At 35.6% G+C, this 18454-nt stretch overlaps 1 protein-coding gene across 15 annotated transcripts; it reads left to right on the top strand.

Annotated features, from left to right (window-relative positions):
- Positions 1-2368: 2368 nt before the first annotated feature.
- Positions 2369-17741, top strand: LOC104215665 (uncharacterized). Of its 15 annotated transcripts, none has more exons than XR_011406127.1 (9): positions 2642-2776; positions 2864-2996; positions 4268-4580; positions 4698-4778; positions 4855-4917; positions 6968-7077; positions 10138-10451; positions 10588-10687; positions 11040-11730. XR_011406127.1 is itself a non-coding variant. In XM_070170908.1 (7 exons), exons 2-7 carry the CDS (start codon positions 4289-4291, stop codon positions 10625-10627), a joined length of 900 nt encoding a protein of 299 aa, XP_070027009.1. In that variant the 5' UTR covers positions 2642-2996; positions 4268-4288; the 3' UTR covers positions 10628-10739. The 15 variants fall into 15 exon arrangements, 3 of the variants coding, with proteins under 3 accessions (XP_070027009.1, XP_070027010.1, XP_009763815.1); XR_011406128.1 differs by having other exon boundaries at positions 2642-2863; positions 2940-2996; XR_011406125.1 differs by having other exon boundaries at positions 2642-2996; positions 11040-11133; positions 11279-11730.
- Positions 17742-18454: the final 713 nt, after the last annotated feature.

Genomic DNA, 18454 nt, shown 5'->3' with positions numbered 1-18454 from the left:
CTGTGCACCTATTGAATCCAGCTCTGCTAACGAGTCCCTGAGGATTCTGGCTTCAATCCATCATTCGGTCATTGCGGGATATGTTGTGCCTCGGGGCATTTCTTCTATCTTCAGTGTATGGTTGGTATCTTTCTTTGTTTGGCTTTGACTCCTTTTCCAAAAGCCCTCTAGGATATACCGAGCCCGAGGGGACTCCTAGGTTGTCGTCTTCAACCCTGATCTTTGATTGGTATCGGTTGTGGACGTCTGACCAAGTCATGGCGGGATATTCGACTAAGTTCTGCTTCAACTGCTTCGAAGCTACCGAGCTTCGCTCGTCCAAACCTTGAGTGAAGGCCTGCACTGCCCAGTCATCGGAGAATGGTGGTAGTTCCATTCATTCCATTTGAAAGCGAGATACGAACTCTCGCAGCATCTCGTTCTCCCTCTGCTTGATTTTGAAGGCGTCGGATTTCTTTGTAGCTAATTTGATGGCACCAGCATGTGCCTTTATGAAGGAATATGCCAACATGGCAAACGAATCTATCAAGTTTGGGCTAGGTTGTGATACCATATCATTGCCCCTTTTGCAAGTGTTTCTCCGAACTTTTTTGGTAGGACAGATTCGATCTCGTCCTCCTTTAGGTCGTTGCCCTTCACTACACAAGTGTAAGCAGTGACGTGCTCGTTGGGGTCCGAGGTTCCATTGTACTTCGAAAGGTCGGGCATTCGGAACTTCTTTGGAATGGGTTTTGGAGCCGCTTCTTGTGGGAACGACTTTTGTACGAACTTCTTCGAATCTACACCCTTCAGGATCGGGGGTGCGCCCGAAATTTGATCGACCCTAGAATTGTAGGTCTCTACCTTCTTTTCGTTGGCTTCTATCTTCTTCTCGCACGACTCAATCCTCTTTGTGAGGTCCTTGAGCATCTTTATGATGGTGGGGTCAGCTGCCGACCCGTTGTTGCTTGATCTTTCTGGTACCTGCTCGGCTTGGCGAACCGTTTTTGGTGCTACCGTGCTGGGAGTTTTCTAGTGGCTTTTCAGCTGAGCAATCGCCAGCTGTTATGCCTGTAACATCTCGAAGATGACGTGAAGGCTAAAGTTCTTCCTGGGCCGGGGTTTTTTGGGCTTCTTGTTGGTTTTCTTGATGTATACTCCTGTTGGTATGGGAGCTTATCTCGACGTGTTGAGCGTTGCGCGATACCACGTCTACGGGAATTGGTTCTGGTGCATCCTCAGGGTTTTGTGGTGGTACATCAACACCTAGAATAGCTACACCATTTTCTCCATGGTCATCAAGACCGTTGTTTTAATGTGCATTCACTGAGTTAGACATTTTGACCTGAAATCAAAGATCTTGGACAAGAGAAAGTCTGAATGATAACTTGTGTTATGTAGTAAACCAGCAAGAAAACAATCACCATTATTTTTAGCCCCAAGGTGGGCGTCAAACTGTTTACCTTGAAAATGGTAATAATAATTAGATTTGATTTTGTGGTTCTAAAAATACGTGATCTATTTTTATGCTAGTTGTTAGGTAGTAGATGCTAAGTGAAAGATTAGAAGATAAGATAAGAGCTTGTAGGTAGTGTAATAATCAAACCGAATGGCCGAAAATCAGGGCCTCGAGCTTGTGTATACGGGGCCTCGAGGTCAAGTCGGATCGAGGTCAAACCGGATGTCCGGCAGTCGATGGAGGATTAACAGTTATGATAAATTTGATGGTGGCTCTTTATGACAAATAATGAGTAATAAATGAAAAACAATTAATGAAATGTGATAAATATAAACAAGATAATAAATGTAAGAAATAAAATCAAATAGAGAGTATGTTTGCGTTAGAGAGCAGAGAATGTTCGTGTATTCAATGTAGTGTGTTGTATAAAATGACAAGGATCCCCTTTATATATGAGGGGGAATCCCAACATAGTATAATTGCATTTATTACAAAAATATGGGGCTGGTACAGCCATTTAATGCCATGATACGAGTTTGAACTAGCCTAATAGATTTTGTTAGTTCTAGTCACGTGCCTTGGGAACTTCACATCGATCCATCGTAGCCGCTAGTTTGCAGTGTATCGAGGTCGATCATTGAGAACCCTCGGGGTCGAAACCCCGAGCTAAGCTTCAAGCCTTCTGGGGGCGGTCTTTACGAGGTGCCTTAATGATCATAAAATCGGACCACTGATTTTTACCGTATACACTATCCCTTATTTAATAGTTTTATTATATAAAAAAAACGGACATGGAATAATCAGCTTATTACCCTAAACACAATACTATATGATTGGAGCAATCTCCCAATAGATGAGAATACAAGTTAAAAACTCATGCCTAATGAGCATATCGGCCTAAATTTATAGAAGTAAGTGTTTGACTAGATATTCAAGACCAATATACAACCAGCAAAGAGATCACTCAATCCCCTAAAGAATTTAGGAGCTTGTTTATCCTCCAATCTAGGAGTCGAGCTTATCTTAATTCTCCTATATAAGAAGCACCGTAGGATTAGGTGAAGCAGCCTGCTCTTCGTCGACATGCCAGCTTCAGCCATAATATTTTTGCCCCTGCTTTTTAACATAATTACATCAACTGCCATCACTCCATTTTGTAAATACAACAAACTCTTTAGGTATTTTTAAAGTTCACTTTTGACCTTTCACCGGTACTTTAGCTCTAAAAGGGACAGGCTTTACATCTTGGGCTGACTCATTATATTTACAAAGCAACACGTAGATTACTTTTGACAGCTGCAAAGTAATTCCGTATAGTACATAAAATTATACACCTACGTAAACTCTCATCTCCAGAACTTTATTTTTGGATTACCTTAGCTTTTTCTCTGTGAACTTCAAACTTAATTTGTCGTGTCTGCTCAGGTGAACGATCTTCTTTTGGTATTTTGTTTGGTTTTCCTATTGGGTTTCTCTGAAGAACACATCGTTTGCTAATCAGGGGTTATAGTGACTGCTGCTTGAGAAGTTATTTTTCGAATTTTCTACTTATTAGAAGGTAATTATTATATAGGATGATTTTCTTCTATGGATGATATTTTGAGTATTACTATGATCTTGGCCGAGGTTACCAAATCAAAAAAAGATACAATGATTCTCATGTAAGAGTCAATTTTTTTTGTAAATCAGCTAATCTACTATTAATTTATAGTATTCTAATTCTTTTTTATTTTCCAAAATTAATAGATCCAGTTACAGTAATCATTCATGTTTAGTTAATGGTTTTGATCATTTCTTGAATTCTTGATTTAATCCATCTAAAGATTATGTTTTTATATATGTGCTTTTTTATCTTTTCCTTTTTGCTAAGTTTCCCAAGATAGTTTTCAGTTTTAGTTACTTAGACTTAGATTGTATCTTTTGATATTCCATTTTTCCTTTTTAGATGAGTTTTCCAAGTTGTTTTTCAGTATCAGTTTACTTAGCTTTTATTTTGGCAATTAGACGTGCCAATAGTTAGTGGTGGCTTTTGAAGGTATAAAATTACTACCAATGTCTTCTCTTCTCTAGGTGTTTGAATAAATTCTTCAATGAATTACCATTTCTATTAAATTTGTTATGCATATTTCTGTCTTCTCTATCTTTTTAAGTGTTTGTGATTTAGTTTTATCTCTGTTGTTCGGAGGAGTATCATGGATTTTGTTCTCATTTACGTGGGGCTAAATTATATCATAGCTACTGCTTGGAAGATGATATAGGTCATCTTAGAAAAATCTAGGTTTTTTTTTATCTTTGGATACCAGAGTTCATTCATTCAGTTGGATGCCTTTGAAAAGAAAATTGTTAGTTTGACCAACATGGGAATAAGTTGTGGCTTCAAGTGGTGAACCTCTTCTGCCCTCTTGGAGTAAGAGTGACAATGTGATGGTTCCACGTAATGTTCTTTTAGATTTTTCTTTTCAAGTTCTATAAGCAGTTATCATGTGCTCCAGTCTTGATTGCATTTTCGCATTTTAAGTATCTGCGAAGAACCAAATGCATTTTTTTTATAGAACTCTTTCCTACATGTGCATATCAAAGTCGGTAAGCAAATCCTAATGTCTTCATTTATTTTATGAATGGCTATGAACAATCAAGTGATGATCTTCAAATGCTTTGATTTGGGAGAGGGTGGATCAATAGAGGGTTGATATTAGTTTGTTGTTAGACTAAGTTTACTGGTGTATCAAAATGAGCTGTAGTAATTTCTCATGCATATTTGTTTTCGATAATGGTTTATGCAGAGTAATTTAGCAACTTTAACAGAAGTTTCTTCATTTCTTTTGGCAGCGATCAAGTTTAGCTAAAGAGATGTCTAGGCTTGAAAAAATTATTGATTCTATATGCCCCCGAAAAAAGGGAAGCGTCAATGCTCTGAAGAAAGGCGTCAAAATAAAACAAAGACGTCGTGAAATATATAGAGAGAAGTCAGCGGACAGAAGAGAATTAAACTTAATGCAACGACGAATGGTTTACCTTCATTCTACAACATATAATCCTATTGGTAATTCCACGGAGGTACCAACTTCCAGCCAATTTAGCAAAGAGCGGATTGAGAATACAGTTGGTGTAAGAGGAGACTTATCTTCTCTCTTGGAAACAAGTTAGTACAGTATTAGTTTTTTAGTTAATAACTTGCTTCTTATATGTGTATATTTTAATTTATATGTCCATACATCAATGTGATGTGGCTGACTTATTTTCTCTTTGTCTGTCTTAGCAAATGTGCAGTCACTTGACGCTTCCGTTATTTCTGATAATGGCAGAGATATAGGTAGTAGATCATGTGCTTTTGAAGTTGGTAAGCCTGGAACAATGGTGTTATTTGTAGTTTCTTTTACATATCCAAACTTATGTGATAATTCATTATATATTAGGGTCCACCTCAGGAACGTGCACTGAACAATACAACATTACGTCACATACAACAACAAGGAAAGGTTTGTTTTCATCTACCCTTCAAATCATTTTTGTCAATTTTTCTCCTATATTTTCCATTCCTAAAATTTGAGATATATAGGTCGTAAAAATAGAATATTGGATCATTTCAATACTAATGAATTGCCTAGTAGCTCTTTCAGACTCAAACCTGTATCAAACTGTGAATTTTGTAGAGCCAAAAGACTTGAATATGAACCACCGGGATTTTGTTGTGACAATGGTTCACTGAAATTGATTCACTATGGAATGCCTGCTGAATTGCTAAAGCTTTATTTAGGGAACTCTGAGGAATGTGAACATTTTCGCACTTATATTAGAATGTATAATAACATGTTCACATTTACTTCTCTTGTAGTGAAATATGACAGAGATTTAGCGAGAAGAAATCGTGGCATTTATACATTTAGAGTTCAAGAAAAAATGTATATAGATGACTTGGTGCCCTCGAGTTAACCGGTTAAAAATCTACAGTTGTATTTCTACGATACAAATAATGAGGCAGCAAATCGGATGGCATTCTCTGACAAGCTTAATGAATCAGTTATCAGAACTTTGATGGACACATTAAAAATGAACCCATACTGCATTTTCTTGAAATTGTTAACAGATATTTCAGAGTTATCCAACTTCTATATTGCGCTGAAGTCTGACTCTGATTTAGATCAAAGAACATATAACTTACCAACATAGTCAGAAGTAGCAGCAATATGGATGGAAGATGAGAATAGTTCTAATATTTCTTTACCACACATTCGAATTTATACATATAGTTGTAAGAGCCAATTAGTAAATTATTATTACGGCTGTTATGATCCATTGCAGTATCAATTACTATTTTCTTATGGACAAAATAGATGGCACTGTGGTATTAAAAAGATTATTCGAAAGAACAATACTATTAGTACTGGAATTTACTGTGAACATGAGCAACTTCCGAGTGTAGAAAATATGTCCTCAATTGACATGCTTCTTGATATAGAAGCAGAACTTCTGCAAAAAAAAAAGAAACGAAAAAGAAATATTGTATCTTGCTGTGAGTATTACTGCTATAAGCTTCAAATGAGGGATGACGAAGAAAATGGAGTTTTACATGCTGGGAGAACGTTTCAACAGTACTCAGTTGATCAATTCATCAAACTTGTGACTCAAAGGTTAGATTTCTATTCACTTAACCAAGATTTATTTCGAGTTGATGCGTTAGCTTCTTGATGTTCTAAGACACGGAGAGACAGATGCATCAAATATTGGTAAACAAAGTTTTCTTCCTACGAGTTTTGTAGGAGGTCCTAGAGATATGCATCGAAGATATATGGACGCTATTGTGTTAGTGCAACATTTTGAAAAACCTGATATATTTTTGACAATGACATGTAATCCATCTTGGCCTGAAATAGAAGAACATTTATTGGTAATAGATGAGGTACAAAATCAGCCTGATTAAGTTAGTCGAGTGTTTAAAGTGATGGTAGAAGAGATGAAAACAAATATACTAAAGAGAAACATATTTGGTAGAGTTGCAGCTTTTATGTACACTATTGAATTTCAGAAGCATGGTGTTCCACATGCTCATTTTCTTATCATACTCGACAATAAATATAAATTGTTAGCTCCAGAAGCTTATGATAAAATTATTTGTACTGAATTGCCTGATCGTGATACAAATGATTACTTGTATACACTTGTTACTAAACATATGATGCATGGACCTTGTGGCAACTTAAATCCTATATGTCCTTGTACAGAAAAAAAAAGGATATTGTAAGTTTGAATATCCAAAAGAATTTACTGATCACACATCAAAGGGAAAAGATAGGTATCCAATATATTAAAGACGAAATACATGCAAAGTTGTAACTATTAGAGGCCAACTTCTTGATAACTCCTGTGTGGTTCCTTACAATCCATATCTACTGAGCAAATTTAATTGTCATATTAATGTTGAAGTTTGTTCCGATATTAAAGTTGTCAAATATATTTATAAATATATTTGCAAGGGACATGATAAAATTGCTTTTTTCGTACATGCTGATGATCCAAATATTGAAATAGATGAGATCAAACAATATCAATCTGCTAGATGGATTTCGCCGCCGGAGGCAACTTGGTGTTTATTTGGTTTTCCCATAAGCGAAATAAGCCCAGCTATTTACCATCTTCAGGTATATCTTGAAGGACAACAATTTGTCTCTTTTAAAACTACACATACCATAAATGCAATTGTAAGTAATCCCATGATTAGGAAAACAATGTTGACAGAATTTTTTTGATGAACAGAGAAAACAAAGATGCTAAGAATCTAAAGTTACTTTACAAGGAATTTCCAAAATATTTTGTATGGTCCAAACAATATAGGATGTGGACACGTCGACAACGGGGTACTGTTATTGGACGTATTGTGATATGTCATCTTACAGAGGGGGAAAGATACTATCTTCGATTGTTATTAATGAATAATAGAGGACCAAAATCATATCAACATTTGCTTATTGTAAATGGAGTATGTTGCAGTACATTTAGAGAAGCCGCAGAGAAAAAAGGATTATTATAATGCGACAATAACTTGGTTGACTGTATGTCAGAAACTGTAAGATATCAAATGCCTTATAGTTTAAGACGTTTATTTGATACGTTGTTAGTGTATTGTAATCCTGCTAATCCGAAAGAACTTTGGGACCAATTTGAAGATTCTATGTCTGAAGACTTTAAGATTATGCCAAATTTGAACAAGAAACAGATTCGTCATATGACTTTAAACCATATTAATGACATTTTGCATTCAATGGGTCATGACATAAATGAATTTATACTTGTACTTGAAAGAATTTCAGCTTCATCAGCCGCTAAAGAGGCTCAAGATTCACATTTTGAAAGAAATATAATTGTTAGAGAAGAAGATTTATTGTTGGAAGCAAAATTGAATAATGAACAACAAGAAGCATATAATATAATTCTTGACAGAATATTTAAAAATAAACCTGGAGCTTTTTTTTATAGATGGTCCTGGAGGAACAGGAAAAACTTTTTTGTACCGTGCATTACCTGCTGCTATACGATCAAAAGGATTTGTAGCTTTAGCAACAACAACCTCTGGTGTTGCAGGTTCAATTCTTCCTAGAGGACGAACTGCTCATTCCCGTTTTAAAATTCCTATTAATATTGATGACCAATTCTCATGTAATATTAGTAAACAAAGTTCGCTTGCATTATTGATACAAGATGCCAAATTAATCGTATGAGATAAAGTATCAATGGCCAAAAAAGAATTGATAGAGGCTTTTGATTTACTATTGAAAGATCTAATAAATACAAAGATACTATTTGGTGGAAAAGTTATTGTTTTTGGTGGTGATTTCGGACAAACTCTTCCAGTTGTTCGTAGTGGAAAAAAGGAGGACTTCATACAAGAAAGTTTGCTAGGTTCTAACATTTGGAATCAACTCGAAAAATTGCGATTATCAGTAAATATGCGAGCGAGAACAGATCCTGCTTTTTGTGAATATTTGATGAAAATAGGGAGCGGAAAAGAAAAAACAAATTGGCAAAGTAAGATTGAAATCCCTTATCGTTTCATTATTGCTTTTATTAGTGAAAAAGAATCATTGAATCTTTTATTTAGAGTAACTTATCCAAATTTATATGCATCTCCTTGTGATATGTCTTCGACAACTTCTTGTGTTATTCTGACAATAAAAAATGACTTTGTCGATGAAATAAATGATAAGCTCATAACTCAATTATTGGGTAATTCTAGAACATATGTTGCATTTGATGAAACTACTGAAACAAATGATCAAAGTCAATATGAAGATTTTTTGCATAGCTTACACCCTGCTGGTTTACCTCCGTATAAATTAACTTTGAAAAAAATTGTCCTGTTATGTTATTGCGAAATTTAAATCCATGCGAACGTTTATGTAATCGTACATGACTTGTATGTTGTAATTTTGAAAAGAATATTATAAGTGCTAAAATTGCAAGCGGGGATTTAAAAAACACACATGTATTTATTCCAAGAATACCGTTGTTATCATCACAAGATGAAAAACTACCTATTCCTTTCAAAAGAACACAATTCACAATTAGATTATGTTTTGCTATGACTATAAATAAAGCTCAAGGCCAGACGTTAGATTTTGTTGGAATTTATTTACGAGAGCCTATTTTTTCACACGGTTAACTTTATGTTGCTTTATCCCGAGCAAAAACCTCGAATTCTGTGAAATTGTTGATCTGACCGCCAACATTTGATAGCAATGATGATCATACAACACACAATGTAGTATACGAAGAAATCATTCAAGCAGCTGCTATCTTATAAATTGACCGTTGTACTATCAGAAGCCAAGGTATGACACAACTTGGGCGCAATGGCTATCAGAGATGTAATTTTCTTATTGAATGGATGGATTTAACAATTGCTGCTATTATAGACCAGCTCAAAATAATATCTTCTCTCATTATTAAATACAACAAGAGATGCAACAGACGTTCTCTATTCATACACAGGATATGCAGCTAATACTTACTATTCACATCAACTTAAGGTCTACCTACCTTCTTAGGTCTTCTTGTTTTGAAGATTTTTGGATATTTGTATCACAAAGAGGAATTTAGGCTTTTTTGGGACACCCATCAACATCGAGGTTCAATGAGTGTTGGCTTGAAAGACAACTTTTCCATTGGTTGACCTGTTAAACATTGAAATCAACGAAAATTTGAAATGGCATTCCTGATTCACACAACTAGGTGAAATGATCTAAATCTGTTGTATCAAATATGAAATAGCTACTAACTTTACAATAGTGTAGATTTCGAAAATATGAATAGCAAATATTGATTAATAGACTAGATCAGAAAACATGATCCTTCCTTATTGAAACTCTATTCTTCTGGTTCCTTAGGCAATGTCTTGTTTCAGTATTGAATGTTTCTTCCTTTATTATATCTTCAGATGTTATCTAGGGCTTAGTGGTACTGATCTAGATTTGTAGCTCGCAGATTTTTTAGTTTTGATGATATGGTTAGCTTTTTACAAGATTGGACTTTTGATGAATACTCTATACTTATGTGTGTATCTTCACTTCAATTTTGATATTTATAGATTATTAACTGAATTTCCATTAACTAGCTTCCTAAATAGGTAAAATTGATCTCTTTTAGCTTAATTATTTTTTTTTATAATATTCTGTGCATATCATTCCTTTGTCTTCTTGAAATAGGTGCAATTGACCTCTTTCGCACACTTGAAAGCAAATACTATACAAGAAAAATTTCTGAATATACAGCATCAGTACCAACATATAGTACGTGTGCAAATTGGCCTATCCTGTGCATTAGTTGTAAATGAAGATATTGAATGTCGAAAAATCATGAACCCAGTCGCTTACGACTTCTCCTATGTCATCTTTTCAAGGCACGACAAATTAAGAGAGCATCCACAAAACACAAAGGAAGGAACGAGAACTGAAGCAATATGGAACGCTCAGCTGCAATTTTGTTCCAGATGTCTTCGCTCAAGGATATGCTTCATCAGGTGTTTCCACACAGTTTTATCTCATTCACTGTATTTTTTGCGGTGTGTGTGTACTTAAACATGTATATGTGTGTATGTCTCTATGTGTTTCTATGTCTTAGGAACTAAGTAGCATATTCAATGAAATTTCATTCAGGTTAACGAAAAAATTGAGGCAACATTCAGGCAACAAGTAGGGAAGTTAAAAGTGCTTTGACTACTCAAGAATCGAAGTTGATGAGAACTTCATACAGACTGTAAGTTAAAATCGATGGCTTCATGAGAATTTATGGTATTTATGTTACAGTATAGAGGCTTTTGCGTAGCATTATAATCTGTTTCTTCTTTTTTTTGGTAATGCATTTTTTTCCCAGCTGTGAAATTACTTGCTTTCACATTCTTTTTTAACATATATTATGATCCTCTAATTTACTACTTTAAATATGAGCTTAATACTAAATTTAGAACTTCCAATAATATCAGTTGTTTTGGATAAAAACAAACATATACAGAAAACTTTTTCTACACTGTTTAAATAGTGATGAACCGGTGATTGACTTTTATTCTTATTGCTTTTATAATTTCCTTTCAATTCTTGTCTTTTTTTAGCTGATCTAGAGACCTCTCTCAAAAATTTGGATGAAAAGATTTGTTGTCTAACAAGGAGGAGCGACGAGATACTTATAAGTATTAAAAACATAAGGTGCTATTCTTAAACTATGTGACACTTTTATGTGTGAAAATGCAAACGGAGAGTTTTGTATCTTTAATAAAGGGTAACCTCTTTCTGTTAGGAAATTATATATCTCCAGACAACTGTTAGTAAACTTTAGCACTGGCGTTTGCAGACATGAATTCATTGCATCATGCCTGCCTTTTCAAAATGAAGTTTCTGTAGAATATAATGATGACGTATTCATTATGCTCGCAAACAAAGAGCTATTACGGAATGAAGTTCATAGTTTAAACAAAAAAAAAGCTTTGGAAAGTTCAACAACAACTTTTGTGGAAGAGGTTCTTGAAGATCTTCAGCACGCGACATCTGCGAACTTTCTTCCTGTTAATTACGTTTCTATCTTCTATATATCTTGGTATCATTTTTACTTTATATTTTTTTATATTCTTCATTAGTAATACAATAATGTCAATACCTATAATAGCCTCTTCTTTCTTTTTTGAGTGGGTTGCTGTTTTACGTGTAAACGACTTGAAATACCATTGCTCTGTTTATCAACAACTCTGTAAGAACTTTAAAGTGTGTATGCTTGATAAAAGATACAACAATTGGTGTTTAATTTTCTGAATTGGAATTTGATGTGAATCATAACTTTAGACGTTGAAATAAGAAGTGACAATATTGAGAATGAGAAATTGCTCAAAGATATTCATGAATTAAACAGAACTTTGTCTTCACTTATGTTGACCAAAACACAAGAAATGGTAACAGTCTTCTGCTTTACTTTCCACCTTTCCGTTTAATGCCATCTTTCACCCCTTTTTTACTTTTCACATCCTTAATTGTTGTTCATGTTACTTGTATGTTGTAGTTATCCGTACATGAATATATCAACAAATCGATTAAAACTGAAAATCATAAATTCCACTTCGACGCTTTTATAGTAGTTAAATAATGAAGAAATAATGCCTTGGCTCGGTGCTCTACTAGAATTTCTAACTGTTACTTTGAGAGTCCTGAAATTCAAGTAGGTCAACATGTAAATGATTTAGATTCTCGAGACCAGAACTAATGTAACAATCCAAATGCAAAGAACAACCATATCTTGGGCTTTTCACATCTAGTTTAACTAAGATCAACTATGTACATTCTCTAAATTGTTCGAGCCACACCAACTTATACATCCAAAAGAAAAAGTTGCACAAATATAATATTAGGGGTGCTTTTTAACTTTTAATCCCCATTTGATCATGGACAGAATTTTAAAGTTAAAAGTTATAAATATTGTCCACGAGGCAAGTAAGGGGCTAACACCTACTAATAGGGAGAAAAAGAGGGACAAAATTTAAGACATCTACTTTAAGAGTACTTCACCCATCCAAAAGGGACCTGGGATGCGGAGCCGGGCGCGCCCATCTTCAGCTGGTGTTCTTGAAAAACATTTTGGGTATCACTAATTTGTGCTATTTACATTAATACATCTATAGAACATTTCTAATTGTACAAAACTTGGCTTTATTTGTTCTTTCAAAGAAAAGTTGTACTATTGATCTCTAAACTTGTTGATAAGTTGTCAAGATCCAAATTCAACTAGTCGTGATTACACCTAACCCAACCTCCTAGGTAAGACAATTAACAATTATCTATTTCCAATAAAATTAATAAAATAATTAAATGAAAGAAATTATCTGAAACTTATACATTTCCCAAGAATTGGTAATACAAATCATGAGCTTCTAAGAACAGAGTTTACAAGCTGATATGAAGTAAATACATCATCCGTTTGAGTACATAAACAGAGTTTTATAAATCCACGTCTACCATGAATAAGAGGTAGCTACAACAGGGAAGCAGATATATCTTCAATCCAGCTCCCATCGAACACAACAACAACATCAGCCAACATCTGCACGCAAGGTGCAGAAGTGTAGTATGAGTACAACCGACCCCATGTACTCAATAAGTAACAAACCTAACCTTAGGTTGAAAGTAGTGACGAGCTGGAATAAAGGTCGGCTCCAACACCAATAGCCAACAACATTTCATAATAACGTAAAGCAAGTAATAAAAAATAACTATGAATTCAAAATGCTCAGTTTATTCATAATTTCCGAAAATAGTTCTGCTTTTCAAGTATATCAGTGAAAACCCAAATCCTTTACCGAAATCATCAAAAATATGAGTAAGTTTGAAAATTGAAAATTTTCCCAAAAACCCATCAGGTAACTATTTCATTTTCAAATAGCATGAGGAAAGTACATCTCTATGCCTACATGTCAAGATACAGGTAAAATCATGAATGTCACCAAAACCGGGAAGCAAAAGGAAATACATCTCTATGTATGTATCTCAAGTACGTATGTCTAATGTAATGGATCTCAGTGATGAACTCATGTACTCACACTCTCAGAGTACTCAACCTCACTGTCTCGTATTATCTCTTATCATGCTCAATACTCAGCATACTCAATCACTCAGCACTGTACAATACTCGTTGCGATGTGCAACCCGATCCACATATATATAGCTATAAGGCTTGTTGCGGCGTGCAACCTGATCCATATACATATAGCCATAAGGCTCATTGCGGCGTGTAACCCGGTCCATATATATACATAGTCGACTGCGGTCACTAGGGGCATGTGCAGACTCCGGAGGGGCTCCTATATCCCAAGTGCTATAAACTGCACGAACAACTCACGTGCCATAGTATCAATATCAGAATCAGTACGGACAACTCACGTGCTATAGTACCAATATTAGAATCCACACGAACAACTCACATGCTATAGTATTTATATCCGAATTCGCACGGACACCTCACGTGCTATAGTATCAATACTCTCACAATCAAGCCCTCGGCCTCACTCAGTCATCAATCTCTCCAGTCTCTCTATCTCTCTCGGGTTCACAATGTCATGAAACTAGCCCAAAAATGATGATATGATGTATCAATAAATAACAACAGAGACTGAGATATTATATGCATATGAATGCATATGACTAAGTATATAAAGCAATGAAAGCAAATAATTCAACAACAGAAATAAACTCGGTGGGTCCTAACAGGATAGGCGTGTAGCCTAGACATGGTGTCTAACATGGATCACAGCTCAATAGCACAAGTACGTAGAAATTTCATGGTTACAGGTAAGATCATGTAACTAACAGTACCACAGAAATGATAGAGTCACAATTCACATGGTGCACGGCCACATGCCGTCACCTAGCATGTGCGTCACCTCAACGCCAATCACATAGCACGTAATTCGAGGTTTCATACCCTCAGCACTAAGTTTAGAAGAGTTACTAACCTCGAACAAGCCAATTCCAATACCGATCAAGCCAAGTGATACTCTTAAAATGCCATATCGCGCGTACCAATCTCCGAACGACTCAAAACTAGCCAAGAGCAACTCAAATACATCAAATAAAGCCCAAGAAAATATTTTTAAATGATAAAGATCGAATTCTTAGTCAAAACCCAAAATCGGCCAAAAGTCACACCCAGGCCTGCTCCTCAGAATCTGACAAAAGTCACGAAATATGAACACCCATTCACTCACGAGTCCAATCATACCAAAATTAGCCAATTTCGATTGCAACTCTATCTTCAAATCTCTAATTTATAGTTTATGAAGTTTGTACAAATTTTTTCAAATTTTCATCTCAAAGTACTAATTAAATGATGAAATCAGTGATATATTCATGTATATTAACCAAATCCGAGTAAAAATCACTTACCCCGATGATTTCCTTGAAAACCCCACGAAGAATCGTCACAAACTGAGCTCCCAAAGTCCAAAATGTGAAATAATACCCTAACCCTCATTTATATAGTACCAAAGCCGCCTTCCAAAGTCTGACCGCACATTTTCAAGTGTGGTCGTGCATCCCAGGTCCTGCGGCCGCAATCCAAATTGTGCGGTCGCACTTCAGCAAATTTTGCGCTACCAGAATTTAGTAAAATGACCATAAATTTTTGTACAAATGTCCAAATGATAATTTCTTTATCTATCTGTAAAGTAGACACGAAGGGATACAACTTTTGTTTTTTAATCATCTCCAAATTCTTTGTAGATCAAAAAACATAAGCTTCCGAAGTCGGACCAGCTAACTTGTAGAACACCCTAAGTGCGACTGCAAGAAGAATTGTGCGGTCAACATTTTTCCTCTGTGGTCCACATTTTTCCCTCTCCCACAACACTTTTTCTTGTGCCTCGGCCCTTTTCTTGTGCCTCAGCAGTCCAAAATCTGCGGCCCGCTCTTCCAAAAGTACTAGAACAACATCAGAGTGTCGAAATGCCCATACTCGCTCAAAACTCACCCCGAAACACACCCTAGGCCCCCGGGACCTCAACCAAAGATATCATCAAGTCCTAAAACACCATACAAACTTGGTCGAATCCTCAAATCACCTCAAACAATATCAAAAATACAAATTACACACAGATTCAAGCCTAATGAACTTTGAAATTTCCAACATCTACAAACGACGTCAAACCCTATCAAATCAAGTCTGATTGACCTCAAATTTTGCACACAAGTTATAAATGACACTACAAACCTACTCCAACTTTCGAAATTCCAATCCGACCCCGATATTAAAAAGTTCAGTCCCGATCAAACTTCCCAAAATTCCAACTTTCGGCATTTCAAGCCTATTTCTACTAAGGACCTCCAAATCACAATCCAGATGTGCTACTAAATCCAGAATCACCCAACGGAACTAACGGATCCATAAAAAAACCAATCCGAGGTCAAATACTAAAAAGTCAAATTTGGTCAGCCATTTCAAATTTAAAGCTTCTAGCTGAGAATCATTCTCCCAAAGCAATTCTGAATAACCTAAAAACCAAAACCGACGATTCACATAAGTCATAATACATCATACATAGCTACTCATGCCCGTAAACTACCGAGTGAAATGGAAATATTTAAAACTACTGGTCGGATCGTTACATAAGTTCTATTTTTGGTATTTATAATATTTGGCTAAACATTAATTCTTCCTTTAAGCAATTGAAATGGTGTTTTTTCTACGGAACACATGTTATACTTTAGATTATTTTTAGACCTATATAAATTAAATAGTGTAATAGTTAGTACTTCGTTAAATTTATAGAAATTCTTAAGTAGAAGGATCAAAAGTACATGTTTCAATTAAGTGAAGGCTAAATACATTTAATTATATTATAAGGAATAAAATTAAAAATTAAGGACTAAAAGCGCAAATTTCTCTTCTTTCAAATATACTCCAATATCTTAATCTATGTGATGTATTTATATATTACTATCAACTAGGCCAGGACTGGAGTACCTGTAATTTATCTCCTAAAGCACATTGGAAATGATCTGGTCCACCTTGGTATCAGAGCCATGTTAGTAAATAGTACTAAGGGCTAAGTTTAACACTTACATTCTTGATGAATATCATTAGGAAGAAAACTACTGTTAAAAATAGTAGGAAGGAAGAATATATATGTATGTATGTATCTCTCTCTCTCTCTCTCTATATATATATATATATATGTGTGTGTGTGTGTGTGTATGTATGTATGTATGTATGTATGTATGTATGTATGCATGTATGTATGTATGTAAAATAATATGTTTTATAAATAATTTGTACTTAAACTACTTATTTTACCTTTTATAAATGATCATATAAATATTATAATTTATTTAAATTATAAATTTTAATAAACATGTATTTTAAACTTTATACATAACTAAAGTACATTATACAAAGTTTTCACCCACAAAAGTTGAAACTGTTTATGAAGAGAGCCTCACCTCGTTTCTCTCTGTGCACGTTAGGTGACTGCTAACCTGCACATTCTCCGGCATGGGGAGCGGACGACCGAGGAGAAATTTTACTAAGATGAAGGAGATTGAAGTGCTACTCGGGCAATCTAATATCTGAATCCAGAGTGGAAACTCAGGGAAAGCGAAGGAGAAGTACGAAATTGATCAAGATGTGGATGATGATGATCCAAATGGCCGCTCTTGCATGCAATTTGATTGGAGTTGGCAACACCTCGAGGTTCAAACGGGCAAATCTCGCGAAATCAACAACAAAAACAACAGAGCTATCAAATTTGAACAAGGAAAATGTGAACCATAATTTGACCAATGGAACAGTAATAATGGCTACCAGCAAGCTACAGTGGGGAGATATATGCCAGCAGGAGGAGAACGATGTTGCAACCTCACAGATGAAGGAACATGCTCCACTAAGCACGGAAGGTGACAGGAAATGAGCGGTGCGTACCGACAAAGCTGAGGCTAATGAGCATCCCTATTTCCCGATGGAGAAAATGAAGCAAGGATGTAACTATAAGGAATCAAAATCAAGGTGGGAACCTCCCGTATCAAGGACCGAACAAAACACCTTCCCCCCTAGCCATCGATACCACGCCCCCAGACCCTATTCGAACTCTAAGACCTCGGAGAGCATTGCAAAACGTCCATACATGATGAACAAAGGGCCCTGATATCCATGCCTGACCGGATATCATGGTGTGAATCTCGGCCCGTTGCAGCAGTTGATCAGTGATTAAAAGCGAAAAGGAAGATCTTTACCTTTCTTAGAATGGCACTTGAGGTAAAACTCCTCTATTATAAAAAGGGGAAGTATATTATTCAATAGACACTTTGTAACACGCATACCATGGAACTATACATCTATTTTTCTCTGTTTCTAAAAGTTGTTCAAAGTTCTTACTTTCGTTCATAAGTTCTTCATAAGTGTAGGCTCCGAACAAAGGCAGACTACATGTTAAGCTTTTAATCAAGCCCGGATTCAATATCACTACTGGTTTGGCTGTTTATTCTATTTTTTGATTTTCTTATCTAATGTCATAAAACATATGTATTGAATTAATCCACATATCTTTAAACCGTGTAGAAATTCAATTGTTATAATATGTCGGTTCGGAATACCAGCCGAGATAGTGTGTGATAATGGGAAGAAATTCATTGGCAACAACGTAAGCAAGTTTTTCAAAGATCACAAGATCAAAAAGATTTTGTCAACACCCTATAACCCTAGTGTGAACAGACAGGTGGAATCAACAAACAAGAGTATAAATTCAAAACCTAAAGAAGAGATTGGCCGATGCCAAAGGGAAATGGAAGAAAATTTTGCCCGATGTCTTGTGGGCATACCGCACAACCTCTAAATCTAGTACCAAGGCCACCGTGTTTTCATTGGTCAACAATGATAAAGCAATAACACCGGTCGAAGTGGGAGAACCAAGCATCATGTTCCGATATGCAACCCAAGAATCAAACGGTGAGGTCATGAGCACGAGCTTGGAACTATTAGATGAAAGGTGCAAGGCTG

The sequence above is a fragment of the Nicotiana sylvestris genome, chromosome 3 (assembly GCF_000393655.2).
Source record: "Nicotiana sylvestris chromosome 3, ASM39365v2, whole genome shotgun sequence".
NCBI classification, from domain to species: domain Eukaryota; kingdom Viridiplantae; phylum Streptophyta; class Magnoliopsida; order Solanales; family Solanaceae; genus Nicotiana; species Nicotiana sylvestris.
This window is presented reverse-complemented; position numbering and strand designations above follow the sequence as displayed.

Bases quoted from the DNA above. Each gene is read 5' to 3' on its own strand.
- LOC104215665 (XM_070170908.1), top strand. From the start codon at position 4,289: ATGTCTAGGCTTGAAAAAATTATTGATTCTATATGCCCCCGAAAAAAG. The intron at 4,581-4,697 runs GTTAGTACAGTA...TGTCTGTCTTAG, and splicing joins ATCTTCTCTCTTGGAAACAA to CAAATGTGCAGTCACTTGAC. The intron at 4,918-6,967 runs GTTTGTTTTCAT...ATATTGAAATAG, and splicing joins ACATACAACAACAAGGAAAG to ATGAGATCAAACAATATCAA.